Genomic DNA, 24090 nt, shown 5'->3' with positions numbered 1-24090 from the left:
GCCTTTATATTCCTGCCACAGCAAATGAATTATTATTTTTACAAACAAATTAGATTAAAGAATTTAGAGAAGTATAGACATGTCTTCATGGACTGCACTTGTAAAGATAGCAAGTTGTATCATTATCACTTTACCAAAAAGGCCTTATTTTTCTAATCCTTTTGGTTCTGTATGAGCCATACTTTATGTCAACAAAGAATCAAAAAATAATTATTTATTCCCTAACAATGATTAAACTAGAAGAGACCAGGGTTGGTGTGTCATAAATATTGTTGACTTAAAGTAGCAAACAATAAAAATTTTAGGAAAGGAAAGAAAAGAAAAAAGGGAAGGAAAGGAAAGGGAAGAAAAGAAAGGAAAAGAAAAGAGAAAAGAAAAGAAAAGAATCAGGATGTCACAGTGCCTGGAAAAGCTTTCAATGGTGAAGTCCATTTGTAAAAAGCTGCCTTCTATTTAGGTGACTTTCAGCTAAACTGTCTAAGCTTTTGTAATGCGGTGCAGCAAGTGGGAAAAAAAGATAATTTTGAATTCTTCATTAAATGTGCAATAAGATACAATCTTCCATTTGTTCAATCAACAAATATTTATTATGTACATACTGTATGTCAAGCACATTCTGAATATATAGCAATGAACTAGGTATACAAGATTGCATTCTCTCACAGAGTTTATATGCTGGTGGAGGAAGATAGATACTCATGAAACATATGTAAGTAAACATCACTGTGATAAGTGATATGGAGAGGTTAGAAATAGATATATGACTGGGGGTGGGTGGTTACTTTAATTCATCAGAGAAGGTTTCTTTGGGAACAGACATTTAAGCTTTGATCTGAGTAGCATGAAACACAATGAAGGAAATATTCCAGTGCAACTAGTACAAAGCTCTGAGATGGGAATGTACTTGCTAAATTAGCAGAATAGAATGAAAGCAAGGTGGCTGGAACATAGTAGAAAATGGAGGAAAGTTGCAATGAATTTTCAGAGAGAGCAGAAGCATAAGGGATGTGTATTCTATTCTAGGTGTTATGGGTAGCCCTTGAAAGGTTTTAAGCAGAAAAGTGGATCTGATTTTCATTTAAAAGGATGATTTGGGGGCGCCTGGGTGGCTCAGTTGGTTGGGCGACTGCCTTCGGCTCGGGTCATGATCCTGGAGTCCCGGGATCGAGTCCCGCGTCGGGCTCCCTGCTCAGCAGGGAGTCTGCTTCTCCCTCTGACCCTCCTCCCTCTCATGCTCTCTGTCTCTCGTTCTCTCTGTCTCAAATAAATAAATAAAAAATCTTTAAAAAAAAAAAAAAAAGGATGATTTGGACTGCTGTTATATGAGGAAGAAATTGTAATAATGTAGACAGGAGATCTTGGGGCCTGGAGGAAGTTATTGTCATGGATATACAAAGAGGTGGAACTTTGAAAGAAAGAGTCCACAGGACCTGATGATGGATTGGAGGATGGAGGGTAAGTGAAAGAAAGGAGTCAAAGACAACTTGTAAAGTTCTGTCCAACCAGATAGAATGTGGGGGGTGGGGGGAGCATATACTGGAATGGGGAAGACTAGAAGAAGGGACAATTTGAGGGAATGAAAATGAAGAGATTTGTTTTGGCCTTAATTTTAAGATGCAAATTAGACAATTCAAGTAGAGATGTCAAATAGACAGTTGGGTCTACAATTTTAAAATTCAGGGAGTCTGTAGGGCTAGAGTTGTAATGCTAGGAGTTAAGAGCATTTGATGGAATCTGAAGCTATAGGACTGGACAAATCACCTGAGGAGAGAATGTAGTTGGAGAAAACAAGTGGCTCCAGCTCTCAGGTGGAATATAAGAGGAAGAGCCAACCCAGAAGACTGAGAATAAGTGGCCAGTGAAATAATAAGAAAATAGAAAGAGCATGGTGTCATAGAAGATGAGAAAAACGTGTGCTGAGAGAGTGTCACCTGTGAAGAGTGCTGCTGGGAGGTCTGGCAGATGAGGGCCTAGAGTCAGCACCAGGAAAGTCATGGAGGACCAGTACAAGAGACGCCTTTTTAAAGTTTTTTCTTTTTTTTTATTTGAATATAGTTGACACACAATGCTACATTAGTTTCAGGTGTACAACATAGTGATTCAACTTTTCTGTATGTTATGCTCCGCTTGCCACCGTGTAGCTACCATCTGTCACCATACAAAGCTATTACAATATCACTGACCATATTCCCCTATTATTTCTTTGTACAAGAGCAATCTTAACGGAATGGTAGGGACTGAAGCCTGAAGAGAGTGGCTTGGGAAGAGACTATGTGATGAAAAAGCAGATGCAGAGAATATAAAAAATTATCTTCAGTCATTTTGCAGTGAATGGGAGAAGCAACAGGGGATAGTGGCCGGAAGATGTGGAGGCAAGGGAGTTTGCTTGTTTGTTTTTCTTAAAAGTATTGCTAGGTTAGTGTATCAACAGGATTAAGCAAGAAAGGAAAGGGGGATATGGAAAGGTGATAATTGCAAGAGCACAGTCATTGAGAGGATGGAGACATGGGATCCAGACAAAAGGTTTTAGCTTTTGAAAAAGCGAAGGGATATCCAGGGACGCTGCTTGTATAATTACCTCACCTCTTCTCTTAATTTATGTTCCATTACATAAATTATCTCATTTGATTCTCACATAATTCTTGCATATACAATCATTCCCATTTCCAGAAGAGGAAAATAAAGTTTAGAGAAGTTGGATAATTTCTCCCAGAACATTCAGTTAATAGACAATAAATCTAGAATTCAAACTTTCTTGTAACTCCAACCTGAATGCTCTTTCTACTACATAATACCTTGATAAACCACCTTTCTAAAGCTTTCTCCAATGCAACATGGCAGATATGCACAGTGTATCACATACAAAGAAGGACAATTGCTTTAATACCATTATTCCGATTTGGTGACTTAGTGATCAATAAATTGGTAATTTCAAGTTTGAAATTCCTGGAATCTGCTCATGTGGAAGTTTAATGTCCAATGTCCACATCATTGTTTTCTGAATTGAATGACTGTTAGAATATAACAAAGCCACACTTATACTTGCAACTAACCAGCTAGCTAATGAACGAAATCTAAAATCTAATGCTTTTCTCAACAAATTTGGTTCAGATACTTGCTAACCAGAAATTGCCAATTCATTTTGTTACCATTTTAAATGGAGTTCTTAGGCAATAAAAAGGCAGTAAAGTTAAATGCCTGGTTATTAAATTTTAAAAAAAGTAGGGGAAATACAAATTCCAATCGAATGATGGTGCATTGCAGAGGAATTTATAATCCTATCATTCAAAAGGTATGGAATTTGACATTGGATGTCCTGGGTTCAAGTCTTAGATAGGGTAAACTCTCTTGGCATCTCTTTCAAGTTGCTCAATCTTTTGGTTTCCTCATTAGTAAAATGAGGGTAGTAATGCTATGCAAAAGAGTTGTGAGAAACATAGGATAATCCAGTGAGGTAACTTGGTAAACCTGGAGTACCTGTTGGCTGCTATTATCATTTATATAGTACTACATAGTGTGTTTTATTTTGTATTTCTTAACAAGCTTTGTGAGCCAAATTTACTCTCCCTTCTGATATTGATGAGCTATTCCTTATGGGGTACTTGGATAAAAAAGAAGAAAATTGCCTGCAGAGGTACACCTCTCATCCTGCCTATTCTAAAAAGCAAATCTCTTGAAACTGTCTCAGTCACATTTTCCCACAGAAGCATGTCCATTATTGCTACCATAGTACTCACTTCAGCCACCCACTCATTTGAATAACAAATGTGCATTGAGGGCCTGTTATACTCCAGGCTCTGAAGGAACTAGACATAGGCTAGTAAAAGGATTGTGACACATTTCCACTTCTCCAGTAGTTCACAGTGTAGTAAGAGAGTGTCACCTCTGTATAAATTTGTTTATCTATACATCCCTCCTCCCCATACTCCACCTCTACCTCCAGCTATGAGCTCTAGAATGCCAAGACCCTGTCTTGGTCATCTTTAGTTTCCTTTATATTACTTATTACAATTTGTTGCTCATAGTAGGTGTTCAATAAATAATCATTGAATCGAAGAAATATTTTTAATGTATTTTTTAAAATACCAAGGTGTACTAGTGGACTAACAAGCAAGATGGTTTTTCTCATAATGTTTCTCTGGTTACATTTAACAGCAAGTTAAAATTAGATCCTTTTCTTTTTTTTAAGAAAGAAAACCATAGCAACTGTGATGTTGAATGTTTCGGAGAGCACATTTTTAAGGATTTCCTTTTTCTGAATTGCCTATGTTTGAGGTGCCTATTTTAATCGAAATTCTAATAAATAATTTGTAGTACTAATAGCCATATAAACCACTGATTGTATTGATGAAGCAATGGAAACTACCACATAGAACAGAATGCTTGGTAAAATGCTTGAAGAAAAAAATTAATGTGTTGAAAATTCACTGGATATATTTAAATGGTTACTCCCTGGAAATGGTTGAACATTAACCTCTCTTTGTTTCTTGTACCTGTATTTAGTATAAAACCTTGAAAATTGTTCTAACGTTTCATATAAATATTTGCCGGAGATCTTTTTTTTTTTTTTTTTAAGGCATGTCTCTATGAGGAAATCAATTTTACAGTGCTGTCTTCTAAATTAAACAATGGGCATTTTTACAGAATGTTATCAGTGAATACTTCTTTGACATATATAATGATTGTCTAATAGATTTCTCTAAAAGTATTTTTATTGAAGTAATGATTAAAGTATAACTCAGTGCCTCAGGAACACTGACTAGTGTCATGTTAATCAACTTGACTATTAAAAAAATGAAGAGGTTGATAGTTTAAATCTAGTTGGTACATGATTCACTTGAACTATCAAAGAAGAAAGTGTACTTTATCCAGGACCAAATTTAAAATACAAATTTTAAAAACTAGCACAACATCTCAGAAACAACTTTTGCAGTTACAGGCCATATCTTTATAAATATCTAATTTTGTTTCTCTTAAAATGTGTAAATTAACCTTTGACTCACAGCATCCATATTGATCAACATCTATTGAATGCTTACTCTATGCAAAGCACCAAACTAATGTCAAGATAAGTAAAGCATATTTCACCTTTAGGGAGCTTATTGGGAGAAATAAGTCATTCATGCATAACTGCAATGTAGAAAATAAGTGGTATAAATACCATAGGTATTCTGAGGTGGGAGAGATGGATAACTTCTAGCTAGGTTTGGACAAGTAGAATGAGGTTGGGAACAGTAAGATGGAGAATTCTTAGCAGGCCTAGAAACCAGTATCTTTTGGAAGTAACAAGAAGTTCAACTTGACTTCAGAGCAGTTTATAGAAGGAGTGCTAAATAAGTCTGGAAATACGCACTGGGCTAGGTGGCGAAAGGCCTTGAATTCCAGATTATTTAAGTGGAGTTTTATAATTTTTTTTAAAAAGTTGTAAGGGAGCAGTTGCATAACCCTTCTGTAGATATGCAACAATTTTTATAAAGAACAGGCTCTAAATCTGAAGATGAAGTCACCTGATTTGTAACCAACATTGAAAAATATTGATTGGGTTTAGCCATACTTTTTCAGCCTGCACATTTAGGCCGCTTTTAGACATTTTGATATTTATTCTGGGTTTTTGAGGGGGCCTGAATTGTTTCTTGTCTAAATTTGGAATAATTAATCTTCCAGATGTTTGAAAACAAAACATCTGCCCTCAAACTTACTCCTTCTGAGTGCTCTGTGTACCATGTACACGTTTCCCTCCTTTATTATTGTTTCTTATACAAAACTCATGATTATGATTTCTATAAATGGTTTAAGGACTGATGCAGAAAATACTCAGATGCCTATTTCTTAAAAACAATAAAACCTTCCTTCTTGAAATGAAAAAGGACTTGGGAAGGAAGATTGGAGTGGGGAATTTGAAGGGAAAAATTGACGGAGGGAGGAAGAGAGAGAGTGGGGTGGGGCAGGGAGAGAGAAAGGGAGGGAGAGCAGTTATCTTCTAGAAGAAATGGTCATGAAGATAAATTTATACATGTATATTTTTCTAGAAATGTGAAATAAATGCAGAAGAGATAGGTAATGCTGCTATAGATGCCAAAAATGTTACTAACTACAACCAACTACAGATATTCTGATACATTTTAATGATTGATTCTTGAAAGTGGAGAGTTTAGAAAAGATACCTGGGAGATACAATGAAAATTTTGGAGTAGGTCCCAGCAATTCCTGTTTATATTTTGCAGTCTATTGTAAGAATGAATATGAATCCTTAAGATCAAATATTTTGAGCTTTAAATGAGTTTCAATGGCCTCACATCTCTTTTTCTTCACAGATAGCATTATACCAAGAGGGGAACATAAATATAATTTCTATAGTATTTCTAAGAATCCATCTTTATTTGGAACTTAGCCACATTGTGTTTTATAAATTTTACTCAAAATTTCATAGAACATTTAAAAAACCATTTAGTGCATATGTGGGGTGTCGAAGTTGTGCTACTTCCATTTCTGCATCTCCTTTTTTGAAAGAAATACTGGTATAGATGTGTATCCCTAGTGTCCATCCACCAGAGATCCTAATTCAAGGACCAAAGCTAACCTTTACTCAACCCAAATCCTATATGGAATAAGAGCAAATATAAGCTAGAGCGATGGCCAAGACAGTTTTCCCCTCACCACTCTGACTAGCCACATCAGTGGTCCAAAAAATGTATTGAATGCCAGCCATAATTCTAAGAGAAGAAAAGAAAACAGAGCCTTGCAAAAAGTAATATTGTGTTGATGGGTCCTGTGATTCCCAGTCATGGTTATTTTCTTCAATATTGAGCATAATACAGACTGGAAAAAATTTTATTTTTTTTAGGTATTTTCCCCGATAGACACACAACTCTAATATGTCAGTATAAATCATTGGGAAAATATTCTAATATTAAACTTTTGCAAATTAACATCCAAGACTGCTATTATTGGAATTATTGAAACTTGATCTTTCCTATGAGATCTGGACCATCACAGTAGGGTTTTTGATATGTCCATGTTTGACCTAAGCCCCTTCTGATGACACAAATGTACAATGGTAGAGGGAGAAAAGTGCCTCAAGGCTACAGCCATATATACAGTTTTGTTTCTTCCTTCATTTTCCTTAAGAATTACCAGGTCATGGGCGCCTGGGTGGCTCAGTTGGTTAAGCGTCTGCCTTCGGCTCAGGTCATGAGCCTGGAGTCCCGGGATGGAGCCCCACGTCAGGCTCCCTGCTCAGCGGGGAGTCTGCTTCTCCCTCTGCCTTTCACCCCGCTCGTGCTCTCTCACCCCACTCGTGCTCTCTGGCTCTCGCTCTCACTCTCTCAAATAAATAAATAAAATCTTAAAAAAAAAAAAAAAAAGAATTACCAGGTCAAAGTTCAGGGTGTTTTAAAGGTTTTCTATAAGCAAACTGCTGTCTTTCAAACAAACGAATAAACAACTTCAATAAAATCGTAAGTTTTGAGAAGCTACTCAAGACTTTATCTTCAGTCTGGTACTGTCCTTGTGGTAGATGAGAAGAAGCAAGAAAGTTAGCTTTTATGTCATTGTTATCCTATTGTCATCCTCAGCCCTTCTTGCATTTTCTCTCTGTGTTCTAAGTCTGCCATTAGCTGCAAAGAACAACATGCTAATAGAGGAAGAGAGTGGAGAAGGCTAGGAGTAGTGAGTGGAAGTCTTAGGGAAAAAATAGCAATCCAGGTTGTATTATACAGAGATTAGAAAAACTAATGACCAACAGCATGATATGGATAAGTAACTTAACCTCTCTATCTCTTAGTTTCTTTGGAAAATGTGGTTCTTATTCCTATATACCCTACAGAGTTTCTAGGACAAAAGCTGATGGGTAAAAGAGTCTTTAAAAAATAGGAACCAACCATACTATATAATTATTAAATCTTAGGACATTTTATATTTTGAAATTAATCTAGCATCAGAGATAGTATATAGTATGCCTTTGAATCAAAAGACCATTAGTTATTACATTTTTTGAACAGTAATGATTTAGGAAAATGTCTCATCTTTATATAAGTACAGCATTGATACCATTGCTACAAAAATATTAATACAGTAGACTCAAGATGAATATGTGGCTCCACATTAATGTGAGGTTGAAGGTCATGTTCTTCTGCTATCAAATCAGTTCTGAATAATAGTTATCTTTAAAGCTGTTTAAACTTGAGATTTTCATTACTAATAGAAGAAATAAATCGAGGAAACATTGTACATACAACATTTCTAGAAGCTTTTCAGAGGAAGCAGCTGTGGTTTCTTTAGCCTCCCAAGTCTATTATGCAGGTTAACAGTATGTTTTATAATGAGTTCTAGACCACCTGCCTTTCCAAGGAAATTAATATTGAGATGGATTTTTTTGTCTTTTTTTGTCCTCAGTGCCTATGTATAAGGTTTTCCTATTCAGTGAGTTTGGGCACCCCATAAAAATGTTCATTCATTGTTGTTCAGCTATAGATTATTATTTTTAAAGACATTGTCTAAATGTGTTTTCAACAAATCCTTGGTGAGTTTTGAGATTGAAACATACACTTCTCTAGTAAAACTGTCAGTAGATAATGTACATACAGTTTTACTTTAAGGTAATAAATTCCTATAATGAATAAAAAAGTGTTTCAAATTAATTTGACTGTAGTTTTAAACCATTGGAACTTCAAAATGTTGTTTTAATTATTTTTCTTCTTCTCACCCTTACAGGAGTTTCAGGGGGGGAATCAATGGATTCAGGAAGCAGTAGGAATTTGGAGACTACAGTGAATAGGATCTATCCTGATCAGCTTGTTCCAAAGATAAACACAAGCAAGAAAATGTCTACCTTAGCAAACCAACCAAGCATCCTGGAAATGTCACAAGAGGTTAAGAAAAGCTGTGGAGATAAACAGGTAGAAATCACAGTTGAAAGAATAAAAATGGCAAAGAGCATCAAAGAAAAACAAAGTAATGATTTAGAGAAAGTGGCCTTTAAGAGGAAGGCAGAAAATGAAGAAAAGCCAGCTGGAAAGAAAGAGGCAAAGATAACAGAACTTGACAGCACGTTGATCACCATGCCTCTGCCTCACATCCCCTTAAAAAACATCATGGATGTGGAGGTGAAGTTGGTCTACATCAATGAAGAGGATGTGAGCTATGAGTTTGTAGAGTCCATCATGTCCACTGGGATTCGATCAACGTGCCGAGCTGCTGAAATAGTAGACCCTTTGCATGTACCTAATTTCAGCTTTCTGCCTCAGATTGACAAATGGCTTCAAGTAGCCTTAAAGGATGCTAGCTCTTGCTACAGGCAGAAGAAATACGCTGTGGCAGCCGGACAGTTCAGAACAGCATTGGAGGTATGGAATTAAAGAATATATAGATTGGTGAGAGGAAACTGTGAAATGGAAAGTGTGATTACATTGAGCAGCTCTGATCATACTGTAATAAACAGTGATCATAGAGTGAAAATATTGAATGATATCAGGATTATACAATTGCCAGTTTATATAAAGCAAATAAAATATACCTGCAAATTATATGCCTGTGTGCACCCGACATATAGAAATCACCCCAAAAGCATACCTCATGCTTTTTCTCTGTTAACAAACCCTGCAGTGAATGGTAACATATAAAAATGCAGTTGGTTTTGTAATTTAGGTGTATACCTATAAAAGCCATAGAGTTTTAGTACAGTGGTTGGGGGTAGAATATAGATTCTCTCTCTATAATGAGTATATGAATTTTCCCCTTTTGATATGTAGTGTTCATAATTAAATGCAACCATCTTTACTGTTTAGCATGGGCTGAAAGTTTGTGCCTGATATTTATTAAAAACAAAATAACACCATTTTACTTTATCATCAAACTTCACTTTCCTTCCCATCCTAGTGAGCTTTATAAATAATTATTTTTCTCTCTGCAAGCAGGTAAATTGGTCAGTATTGTTTATGGCATAAAGAAATAGCCCATGGACTAAAATATAAAATAAACTTGGGAATCACCACTAAAACACAAAATAGGTAGTGGGAAAATTTGTTCCATCTTATGACTCACTGAATCTATAAAAGGACCAAAGTGGGTCACTAAAAGTCATACTGACCTGACAATATTGGTGACTGCATATTTCATTAATTACAAAAAAACTTTTTTTCAATGCATTCTATATGTGCTTGGTGGCTCCTGGAAAAAGAAAAACATGAATTAGAATGTGGTCCTTTCCCCCTAACAATCTGGTGAGGGAGGCAAACCAGTAAACAATTAAATAGAGATAGCGTAAAGGGGTAAATGGATCCACCATGAGACAGAGGCATAAGCAGGAGTTAAGTGTGAGATGTTTGTAGAAGAGATTTAAAGAGTAAAGTATTATTCCCACTGTTACTTGCAAGTTAAAATTACTATATCCACAATGAATTATTAATGGATAATGCCAGACAATGGTATCCCTAAATATTTAAAAAGAAACTCTAAACACAGAAAAGAAGGCCCAAAGAGATATGAAGTGATAAAGTAGTGCACAAATGGATGCATCAATAAATACTTCTGTCCTCACAAAGGGTTGTCTACACAAAGAAGGGAAGAGTGATGCATTATGTAAACTGGTGAACTATGTAGAAAGTGCCAAAAAATTAAGTTATCCACAAACCACTGAGAGTCCTATGCTGTCCTTTGAGCTAAAGACCAGAAGCCTCTGGCTGAGGAAAGGATGCTAAAGAAAGGCTCCAGGAAGAACCCCGAGATCTTCTACTAAGGCCATTTTCTGCTGAAAATTTTTTTAGGGTGGGGGACCAAGGTTAAAGGTATAATTTTAAAGATGAAGAAAAAATAATCATTTTGGAAATGAAAAAAGAAAAGCATAAAATAAGAAAGGATATAAACTTCAAATTAAGTCTAGGTAGAAGCAAAAACTATCTCTATTAACTGGAAGAAAATATCTGTTTTTTCCATAAAACCCAATGTTCAAAATTATAAAATTGGAGTCAGGTTTTAATAACCCCAAGATATAACTGTACTAGAAAATACATTTGTTCTGACTCTCTCTTGTGTTCTGTCTCTCTCTCTCTTTCTCTCTCTCTCCCTCTTTCCTCCACCTCTCTCCACTCCTCCCCCACTCCCCAACAAGGGTTTTTAGGAAAGTGTTGGATGCTGACACTAATTACTGGTAATTAACAAAGGTAATTATTTTGAGACCAAAACTTAGCTTAGACATCTGGCCTAGCTTTTGTCTAATTATCTTGGGAGTTAACTTTGAAATTTTACCTAGAATGTCTCTTAATAAACCAGAGCTGCTGGGAATAGAAAAGATTTTTAACCTCTTTAATCCTTTCTTCTCATAAATTTAACTTTTTCAATACTGACTGTTTATAGGTATTATTTAATGCATCTCTCACTTTTCATTAGGTCCTAACATGCCTTAAAGTAGGGTAGAATGGATGACAGAGACCAAGGCATAATGTTAAGGATCACACCTGAAAGACAGATGCATCAATAAATATTTGAGTGTATGTAAGCTAGGTTTAGGTTTGGCTGCAAGTGACAGAAAACCCAAAATAACAGTGTCTAAAGCAAGGGAGGATTTTTTTTTGTTTTTGTTTTTGTTTTTTTCCACATAAATGTAGGTAGTCAAATGCTGGTATGGTGTGATCATCAGAGCTCCAGATTCTACTTTGTTCCTCAAGGTGTGGTTTTGACATCATGATCCAAAATGGCAGTTCCTATTGGTGTCATCATATCCACATTCTAGCCAGCCAGAAGGCAGAAAAAGGAAGGAGAGAGGCATACTATGTCCCCATGAGCACAATTCACAGAGGCTGCACACACCATTCCCATTGACCTAAATTAAGTAATGTGGCCACACAAGCCTACAAGAGAGACTGAAAACTGTGGTCTTTATTCTGGATGGCCCTAATATTCAGGGGTTGTATTAATAATAAGAAGAGATGGATATTGAAGGATAACTAGCAACTTTCCCATAGAGTGCTTATTACTTGGAAGGCATCGTGAGGATACAGAATGCTTGCTAAATGGGTGGTACAAAGTCGGCTATAAGAGTACACAGAGCACTGGTTGTGGTTAAAGATAGAACCACAGAAAAGAACCAAAAATAAAAACTGGGGAAAGGCTCTGAAGATTAATTGACATAATAATTTTCAATGTTTCTAATAACCCCATTAGAAATATTCTACTTAGATATTAGTTTCCTTGTACTATTGACAAATTATTAGCTCCTTTTGTTTTCATAACATGGTCACTAACTAGATAGGTAAATTTATGAAAATATTTTAGAATGATTAAGATAAAATGGTAAGCAATGATTCAGAAGACAACAATTTAGCTTCCAAAAAGCAGTCAACTTCAATCTTTTAGGATTTCAGGACACAGAAAGCATTTATTTAAATGGGCTTGATGAAATAATTTATTTTATTTATTTTTTTTTATCTATTTATTTTGAGAGAGAGAATGAGAGACAGAGAGCATGAGAGGGAGGAGGGTCAGAGGGAGAAGCAGACTCCCTGCCGAGCAGGGAGCCCGATGCGGGACTCGATCCCGGGACTCCAGGATCATGACCTGAGCGAAGGCAGTCGCTTAACCAACTGAGCCACCCAGGCGCCCGAAATAATTTATTTTTTATGCTTTACTTATACTATATAAAGTTGAACCAGTTATGTAGGTGAGATTAGTGCTTAGCTCTGTGAACAACTCATCCATTTTTGTTAAGTTTTATTAAAATCAGTCATTATTTGCTCTTGGGTTTGTATTCACATCAGGAAACATACCAATAGGGCAAAAGTTATAAGCTGAAGATAAAAACACATTCATATTAAATCACATTTGTGTACATGGATCCTTAATTTTTAAAGGACAATTTTTTTTCTAAAGTGATCAAAGACCCAATGATAAAGAGCACAGGAAATCATTTTGATAAAACATAAATCTTTGCTTTATAGGCAGATTACTTAAAAGGTAAAGAAGGAAAACCTTTCACAATCTCTTATCAGGGGCAGACCAATAGTCCAAGAAAACTGTCCTTCTGGCAGATGAAAAATATTAAGTTCTAGTTTTTCTTAAGGATGAGTACATTGATCATATCAAAGCTTATTTAAAAAACTTATAAATTTATTTAATTTTATCCAACTTGATCACACAGAAAATTACTTTCCCAAGGTTCCTTTTCCTTAATCTTTGTAAAACTGTTTTAGATTCAGACTTTTTCCTATTTTTTTCTTCTTTCTACCTCTCTTTAGGATAAAATTACTCTTTTTCCTCAACAAAAATGCATCTCCCTTCCTCACTGAAAACACACATCCTACTTTCCTTACATACAGAGATATTTCCCTTATTATTTCTAGTAGTTTTAATTATATATTAGAATTTTTCACCCTTTAAAACCTTAATCTTAGTAAAAACTAAGTAAGCAATTGTGAACTGTTACATCAGCATTCTTCAGATTGGCAAATTTACATTTTATGATTTCTAGAGACATATCCTTCCTTAGAGTACAATTTTTTCAATGTGGCATAAAATATGTTTGCTGATAGATCCAAATATCTTTAGTTCCTTTGTAAAAAGGAAACCAAAAGAGGATAAACCTATGTTCAGTAATTAATGTTTCTATTTTGTCTTATTTGGAAATGATCTGGGTATTTAATGAATTTAATTTAACTCATCATTGAACGTTTAGCAAAATTTTCAGATTTCAGGTTACTATAAAGATTTGGAGAAACTATTCGAAAAGTTCACCTAACAACTTTTTATCCTACCTGACATAGGAAAGATGTTAAAGTTTGAAGCTGATGGCCAAGAAAGAATTCTTGAGACGTCTTTGGTGCACAAAGGTGGTTTCATTAAAGCATGGGGACAGGACCCGTGGGCAGAAAGAGCTGCACTGGGGTCATGAGGAGTGGCCCATTATATACTTTCAAGTTGGGAGGGGGTTAGGGGTAGTATAAGCTTCCAGGTATTTTTGGAAGTAGGGTTTCCAGGATCCTGAGGGGGCTAGCTATTGTTAGGAAAGGTCATTTATTACTATTTAGTAAAAACTCAGTCATGAGACCCTTCAGATGTATATCAGTGGGTCATCTATTGGGGGGATGATCGCCAAGATATATCTTGCGGGGGATGGGGTGTAGAGATAAAGGAAGTTTCCAAAGGAATTTTTATATGTTAAGGTAGACTTACAGGGTCCTGGGGGTTGGGATAAAATTTCCTTTTGCCCTTAGCAAAGTATCAACATCCAGGCAGTTGAGTCCGTAGAGGAATGTCACTCTGCCTGTTTCAAGGACTTGTCAATGGGCTATAGGTAGTAAGGAAATTTAATAATTTTTCTTTTGCCTTTGTTTCCCGCATCACTACCTACATGTATTTAATTTACTTGTTCTTAACAATTATGTTTAGATTACCCACAAAATTTCATAAGACATTAGACAAAGTCAGTCATCCTAAGTTATTTTTTTGGCCAACACATTTTAATAGAGATAATAAGAATTTATTTGATTAGTAAACCCAGGTAGAATAAAAGTTTTATGTTTAATGCTGGTAACACTAAAGACATGCCTTAAACTAGCTTTTATGTACTAGAGATTATAACTCTAATAACTTTAATTTGCCTTAGATTAGCTTTTATTTACTAAAGATTAATCCTAGATCATGTGAACTTAAAAATCATTTGGGTTAAATTTTTATATTTCTGAGAGTTTTTGAATACCCAGTCCTTATAAGCACTTGCCTTTAAACCAACTAAATAGAGCTCTTTTACAAATTAATTTTGACAATATCCATCCAGCAGTAGAAAAATATCACATATCTACAATACACATATATAGATGTACATAAACACACAGACAGACACAGAGACCTTATAGTTTCACTTAAAAATTTTAACCATAAAACAGGCACAATAATGTAAAATTCATTAGTTATAAAAGAATAGTTAGAATAAATTAAGTTTATCTGCTCATATGGCTAAAGTTTTTTCTGCTAATATTTGTGGAGAAGACACTTAAAATTTGTATTTGTCCTTGACTAGTAAACTCATGGAAGCTGTGGAGCAGTTTGTATTAAAAAAAGAAGGAGGGAAGGAAGGAAGGAAGGAAGGAAGGGAGGGAGGGAGGGAGGAAGGAAGGAAGGAAGAAGGAAGGAAGGAAGGAAGGAAGGAAGGAAGGAAGGAAGGAAGGAAGGAAGGAAGGAAGGAAGGAAGGAACTCGCCCCCCCCCCGCAATTTTTTTCCTCCAGTAAGAATTACCTCCCTGAAATTTTTACTTCAAGAGATGGCTCAGATAAGAGTTTCCATCTCAAAGGCACAGGGAAAGAATGTTAAGTTCCTCCAAGAAGGACTTTGGTTTCCTAAGGCCAATATTTACAAGTCTTTTGAGATAAATGGGGGAGATTTTAGGATTGGTTAAAAAGGAATAGATGAACCTTGAGCTGCCTCTGGAGCTGCATTTTTAGTGCTGCAAAAATATGTAAGATAAGGACAGTTGTTCTCAATTCCTCAAAGAGTTGGCTCACAGCCTAAACAACACCAAGGGTTGATCGACCAATTTAACTACGCTATCTTTTTTAGTAAATTCTTTTTCAAAGCCTTCAGAAGGTTTTTTCTTTCTCTCTGGGTATAGAGTTTCATTTTGGCTTAGGGGAGGAAACCTAAAAATAAATTCTTATCAGACTCTGCAATTGGGCCAATTTTTGACCACAGAGCTACTTTGTAGCTGTTAGCCAAGACAAACAGTAAATACTTCTGACAGTACTGAACAACCCCTTATACTTACAAGGTGTCCCCAAAGAAGGTGCAAAAGATATTTTAATTTCCTTTCTCTACCCAGTACTACAGACAGAGAGCTGGGAAAGCTGAATCTACTAAGAATTCTCACCCTTAGTTGGCTTCTGCCAGTTTTTCCAGAATCCCATCTGCAGATTCTGACTGGGGTTTAAAGTGGAGAGTGTAGCTCTGATATTTACTAGAATTTGGCAAGGTTATTCATTAAATTTAATTTTAGTTTCCTTTAGCTGTTTAAGGGAATAATGTAGCAGCTTACCAGGAAATGAGTGAGTCCCATCAATTTGGGGAGGAATCTATATGGGGGCCTTTCTTGGAAGGTAGATATGGGAGCATATGAGTAGGTATTAAAGATTTGTATAGGGCCTTCCAGGACAATCTGTTTTCCAGTGTCCCAGATGATTACAACTGAGACATCAGTTTCTGGACCAGTGTTTTGATGATGGATTTTTAGGAGGATATAATGGAAGAGACCTTGGTGTTATTTTAGATACCTTTTGTGTCTTTAATTTTTCATTAGCCTTTTGCAACAAAACTTTCAATAAAGTTATTTTAGAGTCTTGAAGCCTTTTGGAAGCTTCTATATACCAATTAAAATAGGTATCCGGTTCTGTTTGATTTGTGAGGCCTAGCTTTTAAGTGTACTTCTTAAATAAACAATCTTATCTAAATAAGACCATAATGGTCATTGTAATTTTAGGTTGTTTTTAGTAAGACTGTGCCATTTTTATAGATATTTATAGCTTCTGTGTCCATAGTTTTTAGACATAAAATAAGCTGTATGCTAGAAGGTGGAACACTTAACTCTCTGGATTTTAAGGATCCCATTTTTTATCATTCATTCATTCATTCATTTTAGCTTAGCCTTTGGGTCTCTCAGAGCCAAATTAATACCTGAAAAGGATGTGCTGCTGGGCTAAGAAACGTGTGATGTTTTACAGTGTATCTCATTGCACGGAAATTTTCTTGAAGTTGGCAGATGACTCTAGTGTCAATCTAACCCATTCTGGATAACCAACTTATCCTTCCATGGGAGTCTTTGAGTTACATAATGAGTGCTCTAACAGTATTTAAGTGTTTGACTCTTGCCCACCAATTTTTGTGGCTTTTTTTAGTTTCTAAGATTCCCATTAGCAGTTAACATTTACCTCATGTGTACATTACATACCAGCAAAAACCAACAAACTGGGAACTGGGGAAAGGATTGAACCAGCAAACTTCAACAAATGGGGACTATGGACTAGGGATTCCATCTGAATGGGGGACTACAAACTGCTACTAACAGTTCCCACAGGAATCTTGAGATAGGATCAAAGGCAGGGGGGTTAGATGTTACAGCAGACTGACCAAGAGAAGGCTGTGCATGCACCACTAGTAATTTGCTCTGTGGAACCTGGGTCCAGGGTAAGGATTGAGCCAACAGAGCCCTAAGAATGAGGGCTGCTGACTGATTCCAAGCAAATGGAGGACTGCAGCTGCCTCCAGCAGTTCCAAGCACGGAATCTGGGGAAGGATTCCAAACAAATGGGGAACTACAGACTAAACCATCAGCAACTTCCAACATGGAATCCGGAGTCAGAATCAAAGGCTAGGGTTTTTTACTCAAAGACCTGGGAATTGCAGACTGAAAAGCCAACTAGATCTGGAGCTCCACACAAAGTGAGCAGAGCTCAGAACCAAGAACTTACCCATAGTGTTGAGAAATGGTGAGAAAGACACTGGACTCAAGAGTGTTCACAGGTTATCATGCCTGTGTTTCTCATTGTCCCTGAAGCTACTGAAGTCTCCTTTAATCTCACTGCTGCCACCAAATCTGTTAAAAAAAATTCAACTGAGTAAATTCAAAGATCTAATAGGTTTTATTCAACAGTTCAAGAATCTGGCAGCATGCTATCTAGCAGTAGAAAGGAGCTCTGAAGGGCATAAGGCAGAAAAGGGGCAGGAAAAGGAAATTATTAATAAAGAATGCATTGTTTTAGGCAAGGTCACCCTTAGAGAATAGAAAGGGTTCATCAGGTGGATTATCTAAATAGTGCTGACCAGCTAGTTTCATGTTGACTGGTTAAAGGTTATATTCTTGGAAGGCTGAAACTGCAATTAGGTTAGGTATTAAGTCGATCTGCTGACATGGGGCATAGCACAACTGATTCCATTTGGGGCCTATTATCTCTTTTTTTAACAAATGGGACTATTATTCTTTTGTTACTAATGAAAAAACTAAGTGACAAGTTGAGTAACTTGCTTGAGGGACGATAGTTAGAAGTGGTAGAACCAGAAGCTGAACCAGGGTGGTCTGGTTCCCCAATTAACCATTATGCCTTTGCTACTCCGAGTTTGTTGGAAACACAGAATTTTGGATTGTGCCAGGAAAGTGATCCTTGTGCACACTGTAGTTTGAGGAGCATTGTACTCTGATATGACAACATTAAACAATTTGCCCTTCAGTTGAAACTTGACAGTTTGCTCTTTTTTTTTTCCCTTAACTTAAAATGCTCTATGCTCAGGGCTCCTGAGTGGCTCAGTCGGTTAAGCGTCTGCCTTCATCTCAGGTCAGGACCCCAGGATCCTGGAATCGAGCCCTCCATCGGGCTCTCTGCTCAGCGAGGAGCCTGCTTCTCCCTCTCCCTCTGCCTGCCACTCTGCCTATTTCTGCTCTCTTTCCCTCTCTGTCAAATAAATAAATAAAATCTTAAAAAAAAAATGCTCTATGCCCTCACTAATTTCATAAGAAAGAATTTCCTTTTAAGAGTTTTTTTCTATAACAATGGTTTAGAATTTTTGAATTTCAAGGACCTGTAAATTAAAACAAAAACAAAAACAAAAGTTAGTGGTGGAGGAGAGGATTTACATTGTATTTGAATTTTGCAAGAACATTACAAAAATTACAATCTACTATCATCTTTATTTTAAAAAATACAGAGCAGTTTAATGCCAAAGGGATAGAAAATAGAAAGGGCACACTCTCAGGGGGCACCTGGGTGGATCAATTGGTTAAGCATCTGACTTCACCTGAGGTCATGATCTCAGGGTCCTGGGATCAAGCCCCACATGGAGCCCCACACTCAGCGGGGAGTCTGCTTATCTCTCTCTCTCTCCCTTTCCCTCCACCCCACCCTCTAGGTCATGCTCTTTCTCTCTCTCTCTCTCTCTCTCTCAAATAAATAAAATCTTTTAAAAAAAAGAAAGGGTACACTCTCAGAATGAAGGATATTTTAAAAATAGGTTATATATTAATTTTATGAAAAGTTAACTAAATTGTCTTTATTTTTTTGTTTCCCCCTGAATCAGTAAAGCGTTGGTCTGAGAACCCACTTTTGGGAATCACTGTTCTAGAACACATTCCCTTTATGGTAAATGGTAGGTATCCAGATGATTGAACCTGCACCAGGGCCTTCTTATGTGATTACTTCCAGTGTAATGGAATTTGGTATGAGGCAGGTCCATTTTGGAGCTCATCCAAGGGGGGTTATTTAATGAAGTAGCAAAGATATCTCATTATAGGGCAGCCTCACCTATAATTGCTATGCTGAGAATCATTCTGTAGCAAATCTCTAGGGCATGAAAATGTGGACATCCCAGAAAGCTTAATTTAAATTGATTCTAACACAAGATAGTTCTTAGTGCAATATAATCAAGAAATCGAGAGTTCACCAAATTCTCTGAGTGCCTGTGCTGTCTTTTTAAACATCTGTGGATTTGCATATGGATTCAGTATGCATTTCTTAAACTTCTGCTGGGATCCAGGCCCTCTTATTCAGATAAGCATGGCAACAAACCTCAAAAGCAGATATTATCAACTCCATTTTACAGATAAAGAAACTGATATTCTAAAAAGTTAAAAAAAACAAACAACTTACATTGCCACAGCTAGTTTGTGGCAGGGCAAGTGCCCTGATTTCATATGTGGAATTCCTTACGCTATTGCTTTTTACCTTAAAATGTACAAAAATTGTATAGGAATATTATTAAAAAGCAGATTCTGATGCGTTACATCTTTGATGGGGCACCAGATGCCTTATTTCAAATAAGCTCCCAAACTGCTGGTCTAGGGATTCATGCTACACCACGTTCACAAGTGCCTGCCACTGTGCCTCTAGCAAATTAGCGGTACCCACTTTCACATATGTAGTTCACATAGCCAAAGGTGGCCATGTGGGTCCAGAGCTGTGACAGAACACCAAATCTGTGTTGATGCCATTTCTGGTTCCTAAATGCTGTGTGACTTTGAGCAACAAACATCCTTTAACTCCTTAGAACACTGTTAAGTAGGAATGATAATAACTAATGCCCAACCACAATGTACTTTCACATAGAATTGCTTGTTGAAAAACGTGATGAACTCTAAATTCATGTACAAGTTGTCATTATACTTCTCAAGTACCTCATTTCCCTGAACAGTTTGTAACCTGTAATGTAACCTAAAACTCTAGTACCCCAAAAGATTTTGCCTAATTTAGTGTTTATCATTATTTTTCCCCTTTAACATTAAAAATTTATAACCTTCTTTTAACAATACTTGAAATTCAAAGAAAGGGGCCAAAATAATGCATGTTTTCCACTCTGTTCCCCCTTTCAGAACCAGTGATCTAAATCAAACATTATTTTGAACTATTAACTGCTTCCCGCAAAAAATACAAACTTTCACTTAAATGCATAAATTGTTATGCTAGAAATACTTCATTTTTTTTCTTAGTTGTCAGGTATAAACTGACTGTTGAACTTCATGTTCAGGATTAAACATTTCAGTTTTTAACTTGATTGTTGCCATCTTTGTTCTATTCAGGGACACCATAACTAATAAGTATTTAATGATAAAAGATATTTTTACACCCTAGCAAATTTACATAGCAGGAAAACACAAAAGAAATACCTCTCTTAACCTCAAAAATAAAATAATAAAATTAGATACATTCCTATAATTAAACACTGGTTAAATAAGACAAATCTCTAGAAAAGCAGGATTGGCCATTATAAGAGAAAAAAGTATAATAATACCACTAACATTTACTAGCTGTTTCAGCCTGTCATAGTCCTAAGTGCAGGGGATACAAATACAAGTAAAAGTCAGTTCCTGCCCTCCGGGAACCAGAGGTTAGAGACAAAGAATGGGGCCCGCTGCCTGTCTTCTAAGACTTCATTTGCATTTTCAGGTTATGTATTTTTAAATTTTAATTTAGTGTGTTATTGTTTATACCCTTAAAGATTTTTTTTCTGAAATGTGTCTTTTAAGTGGACATTTAGAAGGACTTCCTACATATTTCAGTGTAATTTAATTAACTTCAGTCGTCATCAGTTCCAACCCAGAGGAATCAAAAAGATTAAAAGATTTAAGCTACACAAAGGAGAGTTGATGATTGGTTAAAGGAACACAATATTTTTCAGGCTGAGTATTATTAGAAAAGATAGGGGAAATGGGAAAAATGTCTGAGGCCATCCCTCTATTTGATGGGCCCCTATTATTATTGAAGCTTTTGATCCAGATGGCCCTGGCTCCCCCTGCACACCTGAGTCATCTGACTCCTGCTAAGCCCCGCTTCCCTTTCCTTCATAAGAGCTGCCATTGACACAGTAAGGAAAGGAGCAGCAATTCTGGTTTGCACACCATTCCCGTAACATGGAGAGCTTGTGGGGAGGCATGTGGGGAAAATCAAAAAGGAGAAGAAGAGTGGGAAAGGGGGCAAGTGAGGCTTATAAGGCAGGCATTTACTATCTCAGTAAGAACTGAGTTTTCCCATAGTGGTGGAGTTTGGGGGGCGGGTGAGTAGGAGCATTTTCAATAAGGAAGACTATACTATAATTTGTATCACTTTACAAATGAAAGAAGAATTATATTCCATATAAAAATATTATGAACCTCATAGATTCTTGACATAATTACAACCAACTAGGGAAGCTATTAAATATATGTATGTGTATATATATATATACACACATACACACACACACACACAGAGACAGAGATGCCTAAACCCACCCTCAGAGAGTCTGATACCACTGTGGAGTTCAGACAATGACCATGCCTGGAGCATTAGTATTTTTAAGTTCCCAGGTCATTTTATTGAGCAGGTAACAGCTGAGAACTGCTGGCATAGAAAATGCCCATCACTTTCTTCCCCTTTAAAATCACCTACAACAGGTATTAACCCTTATGTGTTTTTTTAAAGGGAATTAAGAGAAGTAATATCTAAACATTCCAGAACTATTAAAAAGCATCAAGAAACATTTAAATATCATTGTCATGAAAATGTAGTCCTTGGAAATTTACACTCCAACATTCCATGTTGAGGTTTACACACACACAAAGATGATTCTTATCCAAATATTAGATAATGTTGCCCAAAATTTCTCCCACCGTCCTTCTTTCCAAGTTTATTGCAAGGCTTCCAAAGCCAAATAAAGTTAAAAACAGCAATCCTCTGTCTTTTTCTCCATGCCTTTCCAGCCTTCATACACAATACAGTGTGATGTTCAGATTCTACAGGTGCTGAGTAGATGAGATCCACTTGAATTTGTTCACAGAAATGTAATGCAGAGTGTGTTTGTGGTTACTCTTTTGATTCAGATTATCTAGAAGAACGCAGGGGAAATTTTTTATATCAACCTCTAGTTATTTGTTTAACTCTTCTGTTGCCTCATTTGACATTCAAGAAAATAGAGAAGGCTTTGTTTCCACCTGGGAGATGATGCTGTTCCTATCAGAGAATAGGATATAGTTAGGTAGGGGGTAATAATAAAGAGAAATAGATTTTCACTGTACTGTCTCAGTGTGGTTTCCTTGTTTTATATGAATCGTTATGAGTACCTAGAACATGGGATTCAAACATACTTGAATGCCACTGTCAAAGTATATTTTATATACAGAAATAAACGATTTCTGGAGTACTTATTTTAGTCGATGATGATGATCATGATCATGATGATACCAATCTATGAGTAAGTAATTATTGATTTTGTGGGGTAATTTATACCAAGAAGTCAACCACAAATTATTAGGTGTCACTTTCTCACTACTTATTTCAATAGACATTTTATTTACCATGACCCAAGTATTGCTTTTAAAGGAAAGCAGCCAGGGGGATGAGGATATGAGAGAACCAGAAAAAGAAAACTCCAGGGCAAATAGGAAGGAGTGGAGAGCTGCCAGGCTAGAAAGCATGGGGTGGAACGGGGAGAAATGAAGCTGGAAGAGCTGACAGCTTGCCAGGGGGACATGCATGCCTTTTCAAGATATTAGACATTATCCAGTAGGCAACATGAGGCCTCCCAAAAGGATTAATATGGAGAACAATGGAGTCAGGTTTTTGTTCTTGCTATATCAATCTAATGTATAGAGAGCAAAAATAGTGTTCAGTCTGGGTTATAATCTATTACTGGGTTGTGAAATCAATTTAATGGGTTGTGCTCAGCATTATGCTTAAAAGAAATAGAAATAGAAATAGAAAGAATAGAATAGAATAGAATAGAATAGAATAGAATAGAATAGAATAGAATAGGAATACAGTACAATAGGAAATATTAGAGTTCATAGAATATTGGAAGGTAAGTATTATGTTGTGAAATTTTGGTTTCTGATATATATCTAGGTATATATATATACCTATAAAAATATAGATAGGAAGAAGAGAGAGAGTGTGTGCTCTCTAGCTGTGTGTGTTGGGGGGTAGGGAAGGTGTGATGTAACATACACTTATTTACCATGGAACTTGGTCAAAATAATTGAAAGCCACTGGTTTAGAGGCAGATTTGAGAGGGAAAAGACTAGAGGCCATTTGGAGGTTATACCTGTGATAATCTAGGTGAGAAAAGTAAAGGGCAGATCCGGGGGAGCAATAGATAGTACAAAGAAGAGAAACCAAAGTAAAGGGAAGAAGGAAAGAAACCAGGAAGCAAGGAAGGAAGGAAAATTTTTACACATTGGTGGCAGGTGAGAAACAAGCATTTTCTAAGGATCAAAGTGCCACCAGCTCAGAAACATGAGCACATTTAGAGGTAAATGGATAACTGCAATTTGAAACATATTTTGTGTGAAGGCAGGTGGCAAAGCAGCACATTTGTTGGATAGAGTCATGTAGGAAACACAGAGGAAAGTTTATAACCAAATACAGATATATTGAAGAATCATCCATACTTGATACTCTTGAGGTGCAACAAGAAAGAGGGATGAGGACCACCTGGCTGGCTCAGTCAGTAGAGCATGTGACTCTTGATCTTGGGGTTGTAAGTTCGAACCCCACGTTGGGCATAGAGTTTACGTAAGAAAAAAGAAAGAGGGATGAGAAAAGAATTCTGGAGAATGTGAGCAATTAAGAAAAAACTATCAAATTAAGAAA

At 36.4% G+C, this 24090-nt stretch overlaps 1 protein-coding gene across 1 annotated transcript in view; it reads left to right on the top strand.

Moving 5' to 3' along the window:
* Positions 1–24090, top strand: part of SPATA16 (spermatogenesis associated 16) — a 224633-nt gene that overhangs the window by 15721 nt on the left and 184822 nt on the right. The window contains 1 exon segment of the mRNA XM_081804100.1: positions 8713–9344. Coding sequence (XP_081660226.1) covers positions 8733–9344 — 612 coding nt within the window. The 5' untranslated portion in view covers positions 8713–8732.

This window comes from Leptonychotes weddellii, chromosome 1, assembly GCF_054177405.1.
Source record: "Leptonychotes weddellii isolate Sample4059 chromosome 1, ASM5417740v2, whole genome shotgun sequence".
Classification (NCBI taxonomy): domain Eukaryota; kingdom Metazoa; phylum Chordata; class Mammalia; order Carnivora; family Phocidae; genus Leptonychotes; species Leptonychotes weddellii.
This window is presented reverse-complemented; position numbering and strand designations above follow the sequence as displayed.